Here is a 22,846-nt window from a genome sequence, read left to right on the forward strand (position 1 = left end):
CAAAATTAATACAGAGCCAAGTAGTGTTTTATGATACAATAGGATTACATGATTGGACATTAGTTACCACACAAACATCTGCTTTCTCAGATTTCATTACGTCTTAACACAGGATTTCAACAGTATACCCCTATTAGCATTATCAACTCAGGTCTAACAATGGCTTGATTGAAAATGCATTTTTTTAACCCCAAGCAAATCATTAATGCATCTGAATGAGTAATATTTACTCATAATATTTATTAGGATAAATAAAGAAAAGAAAAAAGACAACTTCATTTGGGGGAAGAAAAAAAAAAAAACACCAACACATGGAAGAAAACGGATGTAAAACAAACAGCTTGACAGCAGGTTAGTCATACAATACCAATCAATAGACTAAGATGCATTTTAAGTGCATTAAAGTTCTCTTTCAAGCTTCAACGTTGCACCAGATTCCAGCTGCACATTCAGTCCTGGCATGGGAACTTTAGTCCCACAAAATGCTGTTAATTTTCCATGCCCCAAGACAAAACTTCCAAAGGAGCACAATTCCTTTTAAGTTTATATAATTTTTACGTCTGAGCCTGCTTATTCATATATTATTAGTTCATTAAGACCGGTTTCCGGGTCTTCTCCTTTGCCAATTGCTCTTCCCCCTGTTTCTGTTTACTGAACATGCCTTTATAGAGTGCCTTCTCTTTCTGGTAGTCTATGCCGAGTCTCTCCTCCACTCTTTGCAGCTGTTTCTTTATATTGGCATCTGAGAAACAGAACAGAAACCAAGATGAAACAAACATTCTTCATTCTTTTCTACATAAAGCATTTTAATGTGGAACATAACCTTAAAGATCATGTGTAACCCGAGCAGTTCAACTGAAGGCTGCAATATCGGGTACTTGCTCCTACCAACTCTGAAGAAAATGTATTATTCCACATAACAAAATTAACACTGCACAACATTATGTAACCGGCACAAAGTTCAACACATGCTCCATCCCTTGTGAGGACTGTAGCTGAATTTCCTTGGCAGTATATTAGGCAAGGCTACTGCTGAATTGATAGTGGTCTTTACCATTAGGTGTCCCTCTGCTGGCTTGTATAAGGTACTGTCGAGCAGTCTGAACATCTCCAAGTTCCAAAGAAGCCACTCCAGCTCTGTACAGGGCCTTAATGTCACCTGTCCTCCAATGAAGCACTTTCAGACTATACTCCAGCACACGAGCATAGTCTACCACCTCTCGCTGGAGCAAACATGCTGCATAACACGAACACAAAGCAAAAAGAAGATGTTTTTCCTCATTTGTTGTACACATGAGTATTCCACAATAATAATTTTGTACATTTCAATTTTTACAGTAGGTCAGGTAGTAATCCTTGGGAACAATTTACAACAAGGATCCATTCGCTAGCATTAGATAATTCATTAGGTATCATGAACAAACTATTAGCAATATATTGTTAACAGCACTTGTTTATCTTTGTTAATGTTAGTTAAAAATACTATTGTTCATTGTTAGTTCATAGCACATTAACTTATGTTAACATACTGTATACATCTTTTGATTTTAAAATTGTATTGGTATATTTTGAAATGAACATTAACCAAGATTAACAAATGCTGTGAATATATTGTTCATTGTTAGTTCATGTTAACGTATGAAACCTTATTGTACAGTGTTACCAAACCAATATACTTTGAGCAAGATTTAAGCGTAAAGTTTTACTCTACAAAAGCATTCACAAATTGTATTAGCTAGATCAAATATTTTAGAGCGGAGTATAAAAAGAAAATGTAATTTCCACTATAGCAATCTCCATGACTTTTTGAGATTTGACTTATTTCCATAACTTTTTTCAGGCATTGAAATCACCAATTTCAAATTCCATGATATTTCTGAGTGTCAAAAACTGTTTGAACCCTTTGTATAAGAATTAATGACGAAAATATAAAGTAATTGGCTTTTGCTTGGCCAGTGAACTGCCCATTGTTCTACTGCCAGATTAAACTGGACTCACTGGACGTGTGATGATCCTGAATCACAGAGAGCTCACAAGACACTAATGTTCAGCAAAGTTGTCTTTTATGAATTGATCCTTAAAGGTGCACACAATTTTTATCTAATTAAAAAGTTCTACTCCTAAAGATGTGAATTGTTATTTTGCAATACATGTAAAAAATCATGCACACTCAGATTAAAGTAAAGACTCCAGTCATATCAGTATCCTTATAAAAGCTGTTTTATTCTACATGGAGAAGGTCCACACATGGGGACTGCCATGTTAGAATCACATGACCAGTCGAATACTATTCTTTGAATTTATGTCATATGTCAGAGTACCATAGTACTGCCATCTGATAGCATCACAGTACTTTGTCATAAGGGTTACAAACCTGCTAAATTGTTATAGCAGTCTACTTGAGTGCATCTCAGCAGGTCCTCCTGCTCTGGACTCAGTTTAGGAGTCTGAGCGCCAAACCCCTGCAGAGCGGAGTTCACTTCTGAGTCCAGGCCACGGAGAACGAGTAAAGCACGGTGATAACGTCCAATGGCGGCGCGCACGTTTTTCTCCCGGTAGAACGAGTTCCCCACTGTCTTAAACCGAACAGCCTCCTGGAGCTGTGAGTCCAAACGGGATCCTCCTCCGCTGGCACCCAAGCATGACGAAGCGCCCGCCGCTGCCTCTGACCCATCACCCGCCTGTCACAACAACGTGTGTAAGTGATACAGATTCACAAGGACTACATGAAGAATGAACACCAGTAGTCATATAAACATCACCTACATCAGTGTATCAGCTCAGTATATGGCTATGCTTACAACATAGTGTGCTGCCTACCTAGACAGCATTTTTGGATGCTGTCTAGCATAAATACTAAACAGGCACTAGATTTTGAGACACAGCCAAAGTCATAATCCCTTCTGTCATGGGTTCAATAAGTGGTAGGTTACCCATTTAAACCTATCACAGTGAGTAAATCAAAGTACAATAGGAGGGCCTGCAAAAGTGACTAGTCATGCATATCATTCCAAAACTTTCCACGCGATTTGAAAAGATCAATTTCAATGAGTTTGACTACGCCCAGCAAAGCATGCTGAAGTCTCTCTTATCATCACATCAATTAAATAACAAGCGCCATGAATTTTCTTACCTTTTCGTCCATCGTGTTTAGGTTTTAAGCATTTAAATGGTTACAGTCAGCTTAGAGCACAGTTTTGATGCAGAAAGTGTTGTTGGAACGCTAAAGAAAAACAATCTCTTCTTCGAGGTTGCTGGGTTGAATTTGGCTGTAGCGCTGTCGCCATCTACTGGTAGAATATTAAATGAATATTACGAATTTCTTCTTCTTCTTTTGGCGGGTTGGTGTCATAAGCACATACCGCCACCTACTGTACATTGTGCATCCATCATGGTGACGCTCTATCATGTGTGTTACGTGTTGTATGCTTTCCCTGCGATGTGTGATCTGAACAGCTGCCATGCCCGACCACCTCATTCAAAGTGTTTATCAATTATTTGTGTGCAATTAATTGTTCTGTATTCTCCACTATTTAATTAGTATTTCACATTTCAATAATATATTCTTCGATAAAGTCGTACCCCCCCCGAAATTCCATAACTACCCTACAATTTCTCTACATCTTCCAGTCCGTTCCTCTACAACCATAACGAATCGATATCTCCCTCCTTTCCTTTCAAACTTTCTCGCATTATTTTCCTTTCTACCAAATAATGTTCACTTTTTAACATATTACGCATTTGAGTCTAGTCAAGGCTTTTAAAGGAATAGTTAACCCAAAATGATCATGCCATCCCAGATGTAGCTATATAACTTTCTTTCTTCTGCTGAACACAAATGAAGATTTTTTTATTAGAATATCTTAGCTCTGGTGGTCCATATAATGCAAGTGAATGGTGAGCAGAACTCCAAAAGCTCCAAAAAGGACATAAAGGTAGCATATCATTATCCATTTGGATTTATGGGCTGCCGCCTGCAAATTTTCACACTCAAATTTAAAAGCTCACCATTTACACATACTGTGGAGTCAAGTTAATTGTCATAAATTGGTCTCATTTGTTTAGCATGCTTTTCCTGCTGGACGGCATAGTTTGTTCTGTACATCTAAATATAATATTAGATTATTCACACCAGCAAGCTCACTGACAAGTATAGATAACTGCCTAGATAAAGGTAAAAACAGACCTAACGTTTTTAGCAATTTGAGTCTTACAGCAGTATTGATCAGTGCATAAAAGGGACATTTGTGTTTGATGTCATACAGAAATCATATTTCACTTATATTTTTTTGAAAATCTTGTGAATTGTGGTATTAGGGCAACAAAATAAACTGTACAGTCGCATTCCTAAAAATGAGAGCTTATATTTGATATATGATTTGAAAGACTTTTATATTCATATGAATATTTCTACCACATTAACTCTTATTTGTGACGCAAATTTTTTCAGGCCTTATTTTGTTATTTTATGTAATATAAATGCAGTTAATCTTTTTTTTTTTTTTTTTTTTTTTTTTTACTGTATATCTCTAATTTCACTTTCACTGAGATTTATTGTAAAAAAAAAGGACTTAAATATTGATCTGTTGCTCACCCACAGCTATCATATCACTTCTGAAGACATTGATTAAATCACTGCAGTTTTATGGATTACTTTTATGCTGCCTCTATGTGCTTTTTGGAGCTTCAAGGTTTTGATACACATTCACTTGTATTGTATGGACCTACAGAGCTGAGAATTTCTTCTAAAAATCTTAATTTGTGTTCTGCAGAAGAAAGAAAGTCATACACATCTGGGATGGCACAAGGGTGATTAAAAGAGAGAATTTTCATTTTTGAGTGAACTATTTCTTTAATATTAAATATTAAATATTAATATTAATATTTAATTAAATATTTTAATAAATTATGAATTAATATTAATATTTAATATTAAAAAATATAATCTTTTCCTTTAAGCAATAATTAAACTCTTAATTTGTACAATTTGACAATTCAAATAAACAAGAAAAACATGCGACCTTTGTCCAAAGTGTGCGGTGCTTTCTTTCTTTCTTTCCTTCTTTTTGTTTTTGTTTTGTACCATTTTTCTATTTAAAAGCTGGAGGACCTGAAATACCTGTGTATGCAGAATTCATGTTCCCAATGGTCTGATAATAGATGCTAAATATTTCTATTGAGAGAAAATCTTCGCTGTTTTGATGAATGACCCAGTTTAGTTTTGAGGGGTCATTGTGCATCTTAAATAATGATGTTCCACTGACCGATTTAATATTTAAATACGATGTGGCGCTGCCGTTTGTCATGGCAACCCCATCAGACCCCTCACGGATTGACGTTTTTTGAATATGTATATAAATGAAACCAATTTCACACAAATGTTATTTAAACATGTTATATCAAATTAAATATTATTGTTCTAATGCCCAAGCGTACGTGCAAATCGTGTGCGCGTGCGTCACAGCCAGTGACGGTGAAAAGTAGAGCAAGACGTTTCTAGAAAGGGAACCGTCGGGCTGGGTAAAGTCTCGCGAGAGTGGAATACGATATTCAGGCACTGTATTTATTGTGTTTATTTGGAGTCCCAGAAACTATACACATCTAAACCCTAACATAAATTTTCACTTTAAACACATTTGTCATTTGATCCATATGTTAAAAAAAAAAAATACTGTTAAAACATCCTTTTATCATCTTAGAAACATTGCCAGACTGCACCATCATTCTCTGGGGCTGAAAAGCTGATCAATACTTTTGTCTTCTCTCGCATTGATTATTGCAAAGCTCTCCTTGCTGGGGTCTCAAAATCTACATTAAATAAATTGCAATATGTGCAAAACACGGCTGCCAGAATCCTGACTAGGACCAGGGCAAGTGATCACATCTCTCCTATCTTGGAATCCTTACACTGGATCCCTGTCCAGTATTATGCTTACTTACAAGGCTTTGCATGGTTTGGTTCCCCAATACTTGTCTGAGCTTTTAACCCCATACACCCCAAAGTGAGAACTCCACTCCTCTATATCTGGTCTTTTAACTGTTCCTTAGACTTGTTTATGCTCTATGGGTGACCTTCTCTTATGCTCCAAAACTATGCAACTCTCTACCCTCAGAACTTAATGTATTTAAATCATATCTTAAAATGTATTCTCCAGGGAGGCTTATATTTGATCCTATTGTTTTCAATTAATTTATTAGCCTATGAACATATGATTTACTGTGTTTTATCATTAGCTGTTTCGAGATGCATATTTTATATAGCGAAATGCGCTATATAAAATAAAGTTTATAATATTTATTATTTTTAAATTTAGCAGACGCAAACGAGACTCTCGCGAGACTTTCCCAGCCCGACGGTTCCCTTCTAGACACGACAGTGCAGCGCTTAACGGTTTTGTAACAAGCGTCCTGTAGCCGGAGGGGAGGAGCTCCGACACAAATAGACTCGCTGCGTTGTGGTAAAATTCCACATTCTATTTATGGTTTACATTCGTAGCTACATTGTCAACGAAGACAAACATACAGGTTTCTGCAGCTACACTCCACTTGACACACATTCAAGCTAATATTCGAGGATATGGAGCTGGATCGGCGACTCTTGCTGGCTCACTGCGCCGCACACGCCCTTTCCGTTATCGCTGGACTTTTGGTGGTGGTGCCGCTCGCCCTGAACGGATCCGCTTTTAAGGGAAGGTGCGCACTGTTTAGTCAAGGGTTCTGGCGGACAGAGAACCTCACGGTGGGCGAGGGGGAGTCCAGGGCGGTCACTCATCTTGTGGTTCAACACTGGGGTCCGCTGGCCGCCTGCCAGTTCGCCACATTTGTCGGCATGTTCACCGTGTTGTACGGAGCTGTTCAGGGCTGGAGGAGCTTGTTCTACCTCCATCGGCGGCATGACGAGTGAGTATACACGTTCAAAATGAAACATGACAAACTGTACAATTGTTAATTTGATTGTATATCTGTAAAACAGTATAGAAACTTGACCTAATAATATGAATATGTGGTTTAATAGTAATTTCTTAAATGACTCAGAATAATGATAATATGTTCCTGCAGCACGCTGTTCTCCGCCTTCCTCACGCTGCTGCTGAGTCTGTGCATGCTCTTCCTCTCTGGAGGGGCCAGCGTCACTCTCACACTTGGCCTTGTGTCCTGGTGCAACACTGTCACAGATCACAACACCCGACCCTACAGGTACTTCATCTGCTGATGTCAAGTCAGTGTATATGTATAGCGCTTTACATAATATACAGTATATAGTGTCAAAGCAGCTTTACAGAAAAGGGTGTCTTCATCACCCCCCAAAAACGTATTGAATATGTTTAGGTAGAAGAGCAAGTCAATCCTAAGACAACTGGAGGGATGTAGGTGGATAATGATTAAAGGAATAGTTCACCCAAAAATGTACATTCTGTCACAATTTACTCACCCTCATGTTGTTCCAAACTGTCTTTTGTGGAACACAAACATCTTGGTTTGTCTGTTCAAAACAATGGTAGCTTACAGTGACCACGTTTACACGCACCTAAGAAAAAAAGGAATTCCGGGGTTTTTGCAGAAAGCAGCGGTCTGAAACATCATGTAAGCAGGAACGCAGATTTCCTTATGCCGTTTAAGGGATTAAGAGAAAGCTGTTTATGTGGCCATGTAAATGCATAAGCTGCATTCTTACAGGTTTGCAAGGAACAGACTGAAAAACAGACGTCATTGGATGGAGCCCAACAACAAGTCAACAAAGTGGGAAGAATTAAACATTTCTGGGAGTAAATTGGGAAAAGCACAAACACTATCAACTTTACCCATTTATACACACCAGTGTAAAATATCTGTTGGGGGAATCCCAGAGTTTTATTAAGAGGGAAACACCGTTATTGCAGCACAGATCCGCTGCAGGTCGCGATATAAAGTTATGAAAACAAACACAGCAACAACCATGCCATATTTGTTATTTACAAGCATGGGGAAATTATGTTGCTGTGGTGAAAGCCGCTTACTGACCGAGCAGCATGTATACAGTAGTAAACAGTACGGCAATTATACAGTGCATGTAAACTGGAATGCCACTTTTTTGCAATAAGTCGCTTTCTGGTGCCCATGTAAAAGTAACTCACCTCAAACCTTTAAAAAAAATCACCCAAATGTGTAATTTTGTCGCTATATAAAAATGTTTCCTTTTATGTTCTTCATAAAAAAAAAGAAATCAAGGATTTTGGAAAGACATGAGGGTGAGTAAATTATGACAGAATGTTCATTTCTGGGTGAACTATTCCTTTAAGCTCTCAGTTCAAATTTGAAATCTTTGAAGTCCATACAAATGTAATTTATTTGGCACTAAGATACATTCCATAAAAATAATTGTTTCACTAAAAAGGTCTTATTACTAATAATTTTAATAGAAGAAATAAGACAGATACTGCTTTATATTCTGATTTTGATCAACTTTACAAACTGACACGTAAATGCAAGGTATTACATAGTTATAACACTGTAATTACGTATTATTTTACAAGGAAGTGATTACAGATAAAGACCTGTAAAATATAAAATAACATATAAAAATGTGCATACATGTTATATTCATATTGAAATAATATATTTCTATAATTCGGTTGAACATGTTTCATTAATTAATTAAAGGGCTGTTACATGTGATGTAATTATTTTCTGGTCAGAGGTTTGTTTAATAAACCGGTCTTTAACCATTCTCTCATTCTCTACAGCTGTGCCGAGTCACAGTCACTTCCTCTTTATCTGGACGTAGAGACATCCTCTTTCTATTACGAGCTCAATTGTGCCCAGGTAAATAAAGATGGAGTGACTTCTCTTTGTTTACTATCTATGTTTGTGATCTGTCTCAGTTCAAAATATCATGCATATTTGACATGTTAATGCATTATCTCAACCATAAGTCTCTTTTCGCCCGCAGATCTCTCTGTGGTGTGTGACAGCTCTATGGTTGGCTCACTCTATCCTGTCTTTCCTGAGGCTCTACCATTCCCACAGTCAGCAGATCAGCGGCCCGTGTTTGTTCCGAGAGAAGGAGCTTCTACTGGGTCAAACTCATGTGGACTGCCCCATTCATCATCCGCATCCACACTCGCACCCTTCACACACTCCTAGCATTTTTATTTAGCCATTTAGTGTTCATAGAAGTTGCTCTTTGAGGCTGATCTAAGACCAGTTGTCACTTCCACAATGATGTTGTTGTTGGAAGGAAGAGATTGGTCCGAGATCAGTCCAAAAGGGAATTAACTTCTTATCTAAGCTAAGTTGACAATCCTCACAGATCTCATGCATGTTACACAAAGAATAACATCAAGTTAGTAAATGGAATCAGTATTGGTATTGCTCATTTGTTACTTTAAAAGCACTTGTTGAAAACGTTCTGTCATGTAAGCTTGTTGTGCTTACGCGTTGTGCGCACATCCATTTATGACTTTGGCATAACACTCCTGGACTTATTGATATAATACAGTTGACATGATAATGTCAAAGTATTTAAAATATAATATGATATATGCACTATTAATGCATCGCTCTTGCAAATGCAAGATATTGACAAACGTTCTATGTTAAACCACATAATGTGAATTGTACGTTAATGGGAATGAAAGACTAACCTGTTGCATGTGCTCAAGTCAGATCCATGCTTGTTTTTATACTGTGAACGTGTATGCAATAGAGTTACTTTTTGCATAATGAATGGTACGTAACTCAGGCCAGACATTCTCTTTCTAATCCTATGAAGGTTTTATTTATATGAAGCTGTTTGTGTTGATGCAGCCTCCTGGTTAAAAACCCCTTTGACTGGATATCGCACTGCTTAAGTGTGTGATAGAAATGCAGAGACGGGGAAACTGGAAGACCATTATGGATTGTTAAGAATGTTGCTCTTCCCTCATGTACCCTGAACCTTTGACCTTGAGGATTGTTGTGAAACACAAACAGCTGAATGAGAAACAGGAGGGAAGTGACAAGAGATATGTTCATTAATGGTTTGAAAATGTGATTATTGTTGATGCTGGTGTTTTATACTGCTAATTGTTTATCTTTTGTGTCCTATTTATAAGCTGTTTTCACTTTTATTAAAGGTAATACAAAATAAAGTATTTAATCATGTTATAGTATTTTTGACAAAGTATTACTAATAAAGGCAAAAAAATATATTAAACTCATATGGAAAAAAATCATAACTGCGAATAAAAAACATAATTAATTTTTTTTTTGTTATTGAACAAATTAATTAAATGTTAATAACATAATTAAAAAAGCTGAAATATTCACTATTATTAAATACATAATATATATTTAACACATGTTAATAATTAAATATAAATAGTTTTAAAATGTTAATATTTCTGTTTTAAGATCATGTTTTAGAAGACCAAAACTTTATACATGTACACATAAAAACAACAAAAAAATTATAGTATTCTTTCAGGGGGTTTGGAAAATGCGTACCACATGCAAATAAACATCTTAGGTTAATTAAGATTACATTTTCATTAAAGTGCATTCACTGACCATTTAATAACAACAGAATAATACAATTTAAAGCTGTACTTACTATTCTCCCATTATGTATAATGTTTATCTTCTTTACTTAATATAATATTAATTATGTAATAAAGTTATTTAATGTAAGGCTTTGTTTTCTCCCTGTCATTTTTGTCAGTACTATATTAAATACTGTAATTATTACTTTATCAAAATTGCTAAATTTCAGCAGTTTATGAAATGGTTAGTTGGTTACTATTGCTCAGAATGCATTTCCCTCCTCAATGCTGTTTGCACCTGTTGTGCTGCACATCCATGGCAATCTTAGGCAGCAGCTTAAACTGAGGATAATGTCCGCTTGGCTTCTCTCTCTCTCTCATTACAGTCCCTTGTTGTAAGTCAGCATCTTGCAATCTGTTGCCATGGCAATTTCTGGCTCAAGGCGAGATGCCTCGATCTGTGAGGAGCAAAGAATGATTAGCAAGCGATTCTCTGGTAAAATATGTATTATTTATCACACTCACACTCACAATGATTAATGACAGATGTCAAAAGACAAAATGAAACCTGCTGTCGCAAGTGTTTGGTGGAGAGAGTATAAAAGCCATCTCCCCAGATGTACAGTATGTGCTGTTGAGGTGGAAGTGATGCAGGTATTGCTGCAGTACCTCTGACATCTGTGGGAAGAGGCTTATAGCCAGCGGCAAGGACAGACCAAAGACAGCCAGACACACTAAACTGTGCACAGGCAGCATCACCCTGCGATGGGCCTGCATCAGAGGAAGCCTGGGAGAGGAGAGAAAGACTCTTACTGCAAGGGAAATTAGGCAGTGAGAACAACTAACATATTCAACAGCAAGAAGTTAACTAGTCGCTCACCATGTGATTTATAAAACAAGTCTGTAGAAAATACAGCGGGTGTGAATCCCGGTGACTCTGAACTAAAAAGGCGCAGTTGCTCAAATAAAGGTTTGATGTTCTGTCAGACTCACATTAAAGAGATAGTTGACCCAAAAATGAAAATTCTCTCATCATTTACTCAGACTCATGCCATACCAGATGTGTATAACTTTCTTTCTGCTGAACACAAATGAAGATTTTTAGAAGAATATTTTTAATTGCTAAAAAATTAAAAAAGAAGAGAATGTGAAAGTGGGCTTTCATGGTAAAAAGGATTTAAATATTGATCTGTTTCTCACCCACACCTATCATATCACTTCTGAAGGTATAGATTTCACCACTGGAGTTATATGAATTACTATTTATGTCATTTTTGGAGATTAAAAATTCTGATCACCATTCACTTGCATTGTATGGACCTACAGAGCTGAAATATTCTTCTTAAAATCTTAATTTGTGTTCTGCAGAAGAAAGAAAGTCATACACATCTGGGATGACATGAGGGTGAATAAATTATGAGATAATTACAATTTGTGGGTGAACTATCCCTTTAAAAGACGCACACACAGAATGCACTTCAGAACTGTTGTTTGTTTACTATGTTGCTGTGCTCAACAATTCAGCACATCAACAACAATATTACGCATTCTCCATATCTGTATTGCACATGCACATAGCATTTTATCATCAACAGTGATAATGTTCAGAACATTTTATAGGATACTCACATGCTAAACACGAAACATGTATTAGGATAACCTGCAATATATGCAAATTGGCCTTTAAATATAACTTAAATACTAGTGTTATGCTGACCTGGATGCTATTTGCTCCTTTAAGAATATTTAAATACATATAATTAGCTAAAACACATTACACTGAAGCGAAGGTAGATCTATCTATTGTGTCCGTGTACTGTAGGATTGTAGGTGTACAGGAGTGGGATTTTAAAGGGAGCATTTTAAAGGCAGCTGAAGCAAATGTAACGTACTTTTCCAAGAAGGCCATTATGATTGGTGGAAGGACAAAGATTGGCAGAGGTAGAACCACTCGTGTCAGCGCAGTCTCTATAAGTGCCTAAAGAAAAATGCACAACAAGAAAAATTACAAAATAATTGTATTGAAATTGTTATATTGTGACAAACTTTGATAATTGTGACAATAATGAGTTATTCTGGTTTAAGAGGCATTCACACAAGGAATGTTCAAGGCTCAATTAAGCTCAATTGACAACATTTGTGGCATACCCTCAATACAATTATTAAAAGATTTATGCATTTTAATTTCACAACCAAATTCTGTCAAATTGAATTTAATAATCTTTACTAATAATTTGTATTCATTTAATTATGTTGAAAAATTAAACAGTTCAATTTGATGGAATTTTGTTATGAAATTGAAATGCTAAAATCTTAAAAATGGGTTCAATTATTATTTTTGGAGTAATTTTGATTACCACAAAACTAGTTTCAACCCGTTCTTCATTAAAAAACAACAACTTACAATGGAAGTGAATGGAGCCAGCCCATCAATAATAAAATACACAGTTTCAAAATTGTAGCCACAAGATGTAAATATTATATATTTTTATTGTCATAAAATCATTGATTTGCTGGCATTATAATGGATTACAGGGTTTACCAATTAAACATAATCATGACAATTAAGTTGTAATATTGGCTATAACTTTACACAGTGATTTGATCACACTAAAATCATGTTAACATGCATATTATTTACTTCTTATTTATTATTTGTTTCAATTTTGAAACAGTGAGTATTTTAACATTTGGTCAGGTTGGCCCAATTCACTTCTATTGTAAGTGCCTCACTGGAACTGTGTGTGTTTACAGTGACAAGGGACAAGTAAAAAAGTATTGTTATTATTATTATTTTGGTTATTAACATTATGCCACAGATGCTGTCAATTGAGCAAAACTTGTACTGAACCCAGAACAAGCCTTTAAATGCCATGACTAGACTCATATTCATTGATTTGAAAATAAAGCACCAAAACATTGACATCTGTATAACTAAATCACGCACACGTTTGGCAGCTATCCGTGAGGATCCAACTACATTCCCGTTGCTGTCCAACACATCTATTCCCTCAGATAGCTCATTGTGTCTCATCAGAGCCACATTACAGATGTTTGCGCTTGCTGAAAAAACAAAAAACATACACAGACATGTAAGATATTCACAGATGCTAAACAAACACCATCATGGCATAAGATCCAGCCTCTGCCAATAGACTCATATGAATGTTTGCATTAATAACCTGATATAATCTCTACTTGATGTCCCTATAATTTCCAAAACCCAGGTTGAATCTGCAGTGTACTAGTGGCGCCTGAATACATTGATGACATGCCTACATACTAACAGCAGGGGGAGCATCATACCATGAAGAGTGGAGGACTGCCTACAGTAGGTGAAATCATCTGTGCAGAGGTGAGCAAAATACTGTATCTGTGTAAGGACATACCTACAGCAGGGAATGGGATGAACCTCTGTATTAACAGTCTGGTGGTGGGGTTAAATTTGCTGGATTTCTGGATAAGTAAATTCAGACCCACCTAAACACAGAAAGTGTGTTATCACAAATAGTAAAAGTGACAGAATATTATAGTTGAACATCAATGATATTTACATGTGAAATGAAACCATTCACTTCACTTGTATGGAAGAAAAGGCAATGAAAGTGAATGGTGACTGAGGCTCTTTTATATGGGCTTTTCATTTTTGGTTGAACTATCCCTCTATCATTTACATGACATATTCAAACACCAAATGAAGCTCAGACAATACTGAGCACTTACTGCAATAGAAACAGCACTGGTGACAGCTCCCAGATATCCCTGAATAAACTTTGAGGTTGGTGTAGGCTGAAGATAACATTAGAAAATAAATCATCAACATTCAGAAACAGAAATCATATCACAGACTTTGCAATGCAAAAACACAGCGGTCCTCTGAGGCCGTGAGAGTCAGATGCAGAGCAGATGTTCAGCCCTCAGGACACAATAATGACCATTCAAATGGAATTGAGAAGAAGAAACGCTCCACTGAATGACCATCTGCAACGGCACATTAGTAGCTGAACCTCCAAAACCTGACCTGAATTAAAAGAACATTTCATACTGTACCTTCGTGGCGTTGCGGTTGGCGTAGTTCACACAAGCATTGTGACTCTGGTTGAGCCACTGTAGGAGAGAAAGTCTGGATTAGTTGGTCGAGTAATACAAATTCCTTTTTCAAATAGCTACATTTAAAATGTTTGTGTGTGTGTGCGGGTGAAAAAGCTGTTGGTAAAAGTAGAAGAAGGGAGACCAGAGCTAGTTGACACACTTTTAATCTATTTCTTAGGGTTGGTTTAGTTTGTAGAAAGACTGTACCTTAAAGTCAACAAAAAGACTATAAAAAAAGCTATCAAATATTTCCACCATTATTGGGTCATGTTGTCACTACAGGAACAGGTACAGTTGTCACCATGAAGCCTGCCTTTAAACAAACTATTATAGGCTTTCAGCAAAATACAAACAATAAAACAATTATTAATTTAAAACAATGAATGAAATTGAAAACTGTAAAAGGTAACATACAAAAATATCAAACCATTGATTTGGCCATAATTTATTGAAATTAATAAAAAAAACTACTGATTATTTTTATTTTTCTGATGTATTATTATTTTACTATATATTAATTTAAAAGTTTTTTTAACATGAACAAATTATGACAACTTGTCCCAGCCTGAACTTTAGGAAAAATACCCTTGTCCTAACAACACACATTTTTCTGAATGTTGCCTGAAAGATTGCCAGTGTGGTTTTATTGTTTCTGAAGAGCTTTAAAAAATAAATGGTATTAACTTTTTTGTTTGGAGGACAGAATAACAAAAAATATTCTAATTTAAGAGGATTTTGAACTAGGTGTTTGAAAGCAACATACAAAACCACTGCTAGAGAAAACACATTTGTGCAATTGGACTTTTAATTCAAAAACTAAAACTGAGATGTGACCCTTGTGACAACTTCCCCATGTGACAACTAGCCCATGACTCCCCTATTCAAAGAAAAGCAAATGAATAAAAGCTTAATTACTTATGACTTATTCATTATTTCCATCTGTGTAACAATAGGTACTGAGATACTGATGATACGATGCTGGTTTGCAATGGTGTTTTTGGCTGCTGTTGATGCTTTCTGAGATTGAGTGCTTGAAAAATGGGAAGAAACTACCTGCCAGAACACAGTAGAGGCCAAAGTCTGGTTTGGAAGGAGAAGACCAACAACCTGCAAGAAAATTGGTGAAGGATCATCACTTCTGATAAGAATTTGAGACAGCAATATGTTAGCTAATCATTTATACCTATCTGAAGAAACAAATGTTTGTTGCACACTGCAGATTTTCAACACAGCACAGAGGGTTTGATGTGTCAAATATAATGATTGGCAAGGCTTCTCTCTCTCAAGCTTGCTCTCTGTGTGGTCTTTTGATTTGCACTCCAATGTTATTTTACAAACAAAAAAATACTCACAATTGGTGTTCCAAATGGCACATAGCCTGTGAAACACAAAAAACACACCAAGATAAGAAAAAAGACAAATGACGAAAAAGACACACCAGTGTAAAAATAACCTCTATGACAGTCTACAGTTAATTTGTTTTGATTATATATATATATATATATATATATATATATATATATATATATATATATATATATATATACTTTCATTTTAAAAAGTGTTAGTATGGTGTACATGACATGCAATGCGAGAAGTCATCACAATAGTATGAGGTGTTCATTTGTACGAAATAGTATGAATTTGTAACTTTAACATGTAATCCCTAAACCTATCCATAAAGTGTAACCATTTACCCAGAGTTCAGTTCAGTAACCTTTATCTAACCAGGATAAAAAAACTCATTGTGATATGTGACGAGGAGGAGGGTGTGGCCGGGCCATGATGGAGCACGGCTGGTGCTGAATCAGCTGATCAGCTGGAGAGTGAGATAAAGGGGAGCCGGAGACGCCAGTTCGAGGGAGAGAGAGTGACACACGCAGCTGCGTTGCACGTGTGTCTGTTTATGTTTGATATAAGTTACGTTTGACATTAAAACTTTATGTTGACTGTTCAGCTGGTTCCCACCTCCTCCTTGCCCACCTTGAACTGTTACAAGATAAAATCTCTTTTACAAAACTGACCTGGTCAATAGGGCAGCAAACTCACAGTGACAAACTACATACCAAACAAAAACAAAAATTAAATGATAAATGAGCGTGAACATAACCATGATAGTAATGTTAAAAGCCCTGATGTGTAATACGCAACCGAGTCTCATAGAAGGAACATTAATATAACAAAATCTTTGCTAACTGAGTATTACGTCCCTCTTTCTACATTTTGCTGCAGTTTCCTGGTGAAATGAACACTAGAGGCGCTACAACAACTGTGTGTTTTATTTCACTTTTTTATATTATCAAAACACATTTACTCTAACGCATCATTTAAAAAACAATACATTTTATTGCTTGAATTACAAACCCACTTACATGAACATACTGTACATATTCCAACATGATTAGCTTCCGCTTTAGCTCAACTAATAGAGTGTTGTACTTTGGACTCATAGACTGAAACTTGAGCCCAGACTAGGATGCTCAAATAAAAGTTAAAGTGAAGCGAACGTGACATAGAAGTAACACGTAATGACAAGGGCATAGATTTGGCTTGAAAATGTTTGTTTGCTTGTTTTTATTTTTGTGGGGGTTACCATTCCCCCCGGAACCTATGCCCCGCGTAATGATGCAGTTGCTTCAGTAAATGTGCTTTTCATGTTGGATTTGCATTTAAAACACTATCGATTAGGTTTAGGTGTTGGTTTAGGGTAAGGATGTCTGTTTTGTTCACCTCTCATTTATCTTTTAGGACACATTTGGTTATTTTTAGGTTCAAGTTTGAGGTTAGGGAAGTACATTTTACTCATTAAAACTTCCATCTAATATTCACCTTAAAAACCTCATCTGATTACGACATAATTTCACTCGCTTTTGGTGCCCCACGCTGGACACTTCCCTGGGAAACTGCAGCTAAATGTGTAATGAGGCACATCATTTTGCTTTGCAAAAATATTGACATTGTCATGTAAATTTCATGATATCAGGCTGGTAATACAGAAGAAAGCGAGACTTACAGGTTCCCAACATGTGTTTGTGAGGAGTATGTGATTGGTTGAAGTATAAGTCGTATGAATTAGTCTGTATTTTGACAATGCTGCACACATGCATAAATCATCAGTTCTTTTGAGCATACAGTTATCAGACACAAACACAGCACCATCTGTGACTGTTAAACATTTCCAATCTGTTCAACAGATTTTCTCAACCAAGAAGAGAAATAGTCTTTACATAAATACAGTATTTAGATTTCGTAATTCCATTAAAACTAGAAGACTTTGTAATAATCCACAAACAAATAGACATGGGCTATATTTATAACACTTCACAAAAAAAAATTACATTGGACTGAAAATAAATGCAAGGCATTGGTAAAAGCATTTCAATACACCTGACCACTCTCTCTATACTCTTACCTGACATGCGAAAAGGCATGAAGATTTTTTCACCAGTGTCAGGATGAATAATGGCCTGAAAGGAGATGAGTCAGTTACTTCAATTTCAGCCAGCATTTAAAACTGGCAGTGAACAATGACCAAAAGACTCTCACCTGCTTCACCTTCTGAGCCTCCCAGAGCTGTTTAGAGGCAAAGAACACAGAATACAAGCCTTTATAAAACTCTGCACCACATATACTGGTTTTCTACTTAAACATCTGATGTTTCTACAGAGATTTCACCTGGTGATGTGTTATTCCTTGAGGAAGATTTCCTTGCTTGAAATCATCCAGGAGTTTGACACATTTTTTTAAGTGATCCTATAAAATGAGAGAAATGCAAAATAAACATGACTTTACAATCTGACATTCTCTACTATCCAGCTGAGCAGTATATACTATATACAGCAAATTAGTATTCATTCTTCATAGAAATAGATTTCTGTACCTCTGACACAAACAGAGTTGAAGGATCAATGATGTCAATGAAGTGCCTGAACCTGCCAAGAAATGTACTCTGGGAGACAACAGCATTCTGTTAGTTTCACAAACTCACATTGTTGAAGATGAAGAACCAAATAGGTCAACCTGACAGCATAGACCAAATCCCAGTAAAAACTTTTTGCTTTGTGTCTTCAATTGTCAAGAAGGGATCTAATTTTAGTTTGACCGCAATATTAAAGACCTGCAATGACAGCACAACTCAAGTTTCAGCAAAAACAGTTTGTACAAAGCTTCAAAACACCAGCAAGATGATTGGCTACATCAACATTCCCACTCTCACTGCATCCCACTTCTGTGTCAGAGCCAACTGTTTCAGAGGCCTGACGGTAGGCCATGCCAAGGGATTTTATTGGCAAAGAACACAAAGTGGAAAAAGGAAATATTGTGTGTCTCATCTCGCAGGTCTTTGTAGTTGAGATCCCTTTTACCTTTTAGATCTGCTGATCGCACTCCTCTTGTCTATTAATGTTATTTCTGTGCTACAGACACTTGCGTCAAAGCTGTTGTAGTGATCTATGTGAGTGCATGCCTGCTGGAGAAGACTTGTTAATTATGCATGTGCTTCTGGTCCCTAGAGAGCAGAGAGGAGCAGGAGGAAAACATAAACCCATATCCTTCTGCTGCATTGATTTTAAGTCAAAACTACAGCATTATTCAGATGTAGCACCTGAGCTGGATTGTCCCATAACAACATACAAAAACACATTACATTTTGATATAATCTATTAACAGCAGAGAGATTCTGCGAATGCCCTATAAATAATAAACGTACTAGACACAATGAATACCTAACTGAAAAATATTGCAAAATGAAGCACAATATTTCTTGGACTGGCTTGTCAGATGGGCAGTGCTCTTTTGTTTGATATTCTCTTTCCCTGTATTCATCTGAGTACCATATGGTATGATAATCAGATGATGCTTTTGATTGCATAAAACTGTATTAGGACGCATGAATCTATACACAGATTAATAGATCACAGATTTGATGAGCAGAATAACAATAGGAAGGCAGTTTATGCTCCACAGCCCTGGCCTTTATTGAACACAATTAAAAAGGATCTCTACCTCCAACCAACAGTTCAGCCGCAGTGCATTCATTATTGCATTGCGGTAACAGTGCAAACTTATCACAAGCCCTTTGACATTTAATCATGTGCAGGGCATGAATGATAGATATCTGTAATTGAGTTTTCACTAGTTAAAATGCTACATCCTGAGATCAGCAATGGAATTACTACTAGAAAAAACTGCTGATTTTTAACATCAATAATTAGGTTTGCTCTAGTAAAGCTAGTTAATTCTTGATATCAAACATGACGTCATTATTTGCGGAAATAAGCATTCTTGATATCAAAAATGGAATTTCAACTAGTAAGAAACAAATTAACTGCATTTTCACTAGTATCATTTTATAGTGATCTGTCATTCACTCCTGTTCAAAAGGCAATTACCAACCCAATCTCATGAGAAGTCGTACAAATTCTAGACAGGCAAATACCATATGGCAGAGTCTATGAGGATGATTTGAAGCATAAAGAGTAAGTTTTGTATAACGGAAGAAAGTGATTGGCACGTTTTATAAGGACATGAGGGAGAGTCACCTGATTGGCTGTTGCAAAAGTGCTTCAAATTTGTACGATTTAGCCAATTTGTACGAATCAGTCGAATTTCTCTGTGAGTGTGTGTTGGCAACTACAGATAGTAACCATAACATTAGATATCTGAAATTAACATTGCCACTAGTGAAAACCAAATTACAGATATACAAAGTCAGCATTTTACTACTTGATACTGATAATTGCACTAGTAACAATGTAATTATTGAAATAAAAAAATTATTGTGATTTTTACTAGTAAAAAGTGCATCTGATATGTGAAATTTTAATTTCAAGAAATTAACAATAGATATGTTAATTAGGAGTGTATGACAGATCATAGTGAAATTTTACAAGTGAAAATGCATTTACAGATATAAAAAAATATATATAAACTACAGACTTTATTAGTTTAAATTACATTTTTGATGTCAAGAATGAACGTTTTACCAGTGCAAACGTAAAATAACACAAGTAGCATTTTGTCTAATGAAAACTGAAATCAGATATCTATCATTCATATCCTGCACACGATTAAATGTCAAAGTTGCTCCTTTCAATCCCGAGCACAACACTAATGACTGACATGCATGTGCTGATTTCAGGATGACCGTGGCGTTTCCATGGAGGCACCGGGATTTAAATAGATGGCCATTCATTTGACCTCAACGAGATCTCACACTCACAGATAAAACAATTGAGACATTATTTACATTCGTTACACGCAATTGGAACCTATTTCAAAATGCAAAACTTGAGTATCTGATGAATAATAGAGTTATAACAATATATTAAAAGGAAAGGAAAACAGGTCGTCAAGCAGTTTTTAAGCATTCCTGCAAAATTATCAACTTTAATAATGCCCTGAGAAATCACTCCATCCAAATGCAAATATAAAAGTGATGAATTTGCATTCTACACGGTTCTTTTGAAACAGTCCTGGCTTCCTCATTTCCTCCGTCATTTGCATAATAAAAGAAATGCTCTTGCAGTGCTTGTACTAATGGTTTTTTTTTGTATATTCTGATATAACGGTGTTACCGCTGTTTCGTGTATCGCAAAAAAAAAAAAAAAAAACCTGCATCCGCACAACATATGGCAAAGAAGACACGAACTAAAGAGACACAGTGCACAAAAAAGCACGGGAAACGGGTGAATTTCGCAGCATGATGTTGAAGCAAAGGTATCTGCACAGATATGTTGTTTATCAACGCCCATCAAAGATGCCCAGACAAAGATATGCACTTCATCATCACGGCACTCTTTACCTGGTCATAGCGCGGTTTTCCCAGCTGAAACACCGGACAAGACGCAGATTCCGCCATCTCAGCAGCGGAGGAGTAATGTTAAATCATAAAAAGGTCCATGAGACGGAATTTTGAAGAATAGACAACTCGGGTACGAAACTAGTGAAGCAATAGCTCGCGGGGGTTCATGGGAAGTGTAGTTTCCTACTAAACACAAGACAAACCAGCAGCAGCGCGTCATTCATCTGACCTTCCGTTAGAAAGATGTTTCACAGCGTTTTGACTTCTGACAGCGCGGAAGTTGATCAATACACTGTAAATATTTGATTTATATTAAATAAAATAATTACGCATAGCCTAATAATTAAACGCATCTATCTCATTATTGAATTTGCATCTCAGTCTCTATCCATCAAAATATTGTAGTTAATGCATTTTTTTCTTGTGTAATATTTAATGTATAAAAAGTAATTTTAAAAAGTTAAATCTGTGGACTTATACATTATTATCATAAAGAATTATGAAATATAAATAATGATAGAAAGCTTCAGAAAAAGAAAGTTCAGTCATTAATTTATTATGGTTTTATGGTGTTAACAATAACTACACACACACACAAATTATTTTTTTTAAATAATATCTACCTTTACATTTTTTGATTGCATCATTAATTTGCATATGTAAATAAGCCAAGTTATGTTAATTTCACTTCTAAAAGTTGGAACATGAAAAGAATATGAGAATGTGTCACATATTGTGGTACACTGCTGCCATTGTTGTAACTACTGTGTGTGTGTGTGTGTGTGTGTGTGTGTGTGTGTGTGTGTGTTTTCTGCATTATGGCTTAATTATTGATTTTATTTGACAAATTTTCCCCAAAATTGCTATGTGTTATAGTCTTGCCCATTCATTTCTTAATCAAAATATGACCATGAACAACTCAAGTGTCGCTTTTTTGTCAATTATTTAAAGATTACTCAATTCAGTTTGATGGAAATTTGTTATAGAACTCAAATGCATAAATCTTAAAAATATACAAATGTTTTATAGTGCATTATTGTAGAAACTGTGGATAACATTGTAAAGTTTTTAAGGATAAATTATACAGTTAGGTATTGAACACTGTAGTGAAATATGTTGCAGTTTTAGGCTTAAAAGTCAGGCTACGACTGCATCCTCCTTGTCCTATATGAACAGTAGAGATTATAATAAAGATCATATTTGCACTTCTGTGGTAATTTAATGTTAGAACAGATAAAAGTTGATGCATTAATTAATGCCAGTTGACACTAAGCCTAAACTTTACAAGTACTGGCACTACCAGTTTAAGATTGGATTCCCACAGCATTCATATTTAATTAAAACCATCTGTAGAAGCATTTTTGTGGGAAATGTTTCCCTGCTCTGTTATGAAATTGGGCATGCTAAAATCTGAAGCATTTGCAATGAATTTATTACACAAAACGTTATAAAT

General features: G+C 35.9%; 3 protein-coding genes across 3 annotated transcripts; 1 reads left to right on the plus strand and 2 right to left on the minus strand.

Moving 5' to 3' along the window:
- Positions 1-243: 243 nt before the first annotated feature.
- LOC127660245 (tetratricopeptide repeat protein 9C-like) lies at positions 244-3,700 on the minus strand. The gene is made up of 4 exons (XM_052150377.1): positions 3,134-3,700; positions 2,375-2,681; positions 1,055-1,237; positions 244-742 (listed from the first exon to the last, which is right to left on the minus strand). The coding sequence occupies exons 1-4, from the start codon at positions 3,143-3,145 to the stop codon at positions 585-587; spliced, it is 660 nt and encodes a 219-aa protein (XP_052006337.1). The 5' UTR covers positions 3,146-3,700; the 3' UTR covers positions 244-584.
- A 2,693-nt stretch (positions 3,701-6,393) lies between these two features.
- zgc:153018 (Transmembrane protein 179-like) lies at positions 6,394-10,138 on the plus strand. The gene is made up of 4 exons (XM_052150376.1): positions 6,394-6,900; positions 7,060-7,197; positions 8,724-8,802; positions 8,930-10,138. Exons 1-4 carry the CDS (start codon positions 6,578-6,580, stop codon positions 9,134-9,136), a joined length of 747 nt encoding a protein of 248 aa, XP_052006336.1. The 5' UTR covers positions 6,394-6,577; the 3' UTR covers positions 9,137-10,138.
- Positions 10,139-10,348: 210 nt separating this feature from the next.
- Positions 10,349-21,550, minus strand: sfxn5b (sideroflexin 5b). The gene is made up of 14 exons (XM_052150373.1): positions 21,394-21,550; positions 18,472-18,540; positions 18,267-18,344; positions 18,138-18,164; positions 18,004-18,058; positions 15,944-15,969; positions 15,645-15,698; positions 14,550-14,606; positions 14,223-14,288; positions 13,889-13,979; positions 13,447-13,562; positions 12,392-12,477; positions 11,169-11,286; positions 10,349-10,957 (listed from the first exon to the last, which is right to left on the minus strand). The coding sequence occupies exons 1-14, from the start codon at positions 21,448-21,450 to the stop codon at positions 10,880-10,882; spliced, it is 978 nt and encodes a 325-aa protein (XP_052006333.1). The 5' UTR covers positions 21,451-21,550; the 3' UTR covers positions 10,349-10,879.
- Between the last annotated feature and the right edge of the window lie 1,296 nt (positions 21,551-22,846).

Source organism: Xyrauchen texanus, chromosome 19, assembly GCF_025860055.1.
Source record: "Xyrauchen texanus isolate HMW12.3.18 chromosome 19, RBS_HiC_50CHRs, whole genome shotgun sequence".
Lineage (NCBI taxonomy): Eukaryota > Metazoa > Chordata > Actinopteri > Cypriniformes > Catostomidae > Xyrauchen > Xyrauchen texanus.

What these genes read in the sequence shown, in the direction of transcription:
- LOC127660245 (XM_052150377.1), bottom strand. An exon ending in CTGCTATAACAATTTAGCAG is followed by an intron (nt 1,238 to 2,374) that starts GTTTGTAACCCT and finishes CGTGTTATGCAG; the next exon opens with CATGTTTGCTCCAGCGAGAG. An exon ending in CAGCAGAGGGACACCTAATG is followed by an intron (nt 743 to 1,054) that starts GTAAAGACCACT and finishes TCTGTTTCTCAG; the next exon opens with ATGCCAATATAAAGAAACAG.
- zgc:153018 (XM_052150376.1), top strand. Translation starts at nt 6,578, where the DNA reads ATGGAGCTGGATCGGCGACTCTTGCTGGCTCACTGCGCCGCACACGCC. An exon ending in CACAACACCCGACCCTACAG is followed by an intron (nt 7,198 to 8,723) that starts GTACTTCATCTG and finishes CATTCTCTACAG; the next exon opens with CTGTGCCGAGTCACAGTCAC. An exon ending in ACGAGCTCAATTGTGCCCAG is followed by an intron (nt 8,803 to 8,929) that starts GTAAATAAAGAT and finishes TTTCGCCCGCAG; the next exon opens with ATCTCTCTGTGGTGTGTGAC.
- sfxn5b (XM_052150373.1), bottom strand. Translation starts at nt 21,450, where the DNA reads ATGGCGGAATCTGCGTCTTGTCCGGTGTTTCAGCTGGGAAAACCGCGC. An exon ending in CATGCCTTTTCGCATGTCAG is followed by an intron (nt 15,970 to 18,003) that starts GTAAGAGTATAG and finishes TGTGTTTCACAG; the next exon opens with GCTATGTGCCATTTGGAACA. An exon ending in TGCCATTTGGAACACCAATT is followed by an intron (nt 15,699 to 15,943) that starts GTGAGTATTTTT and finishes ATTTTCTTGCAG; the next exon opens with GTTGTTGGTCTTCTCCTTCC.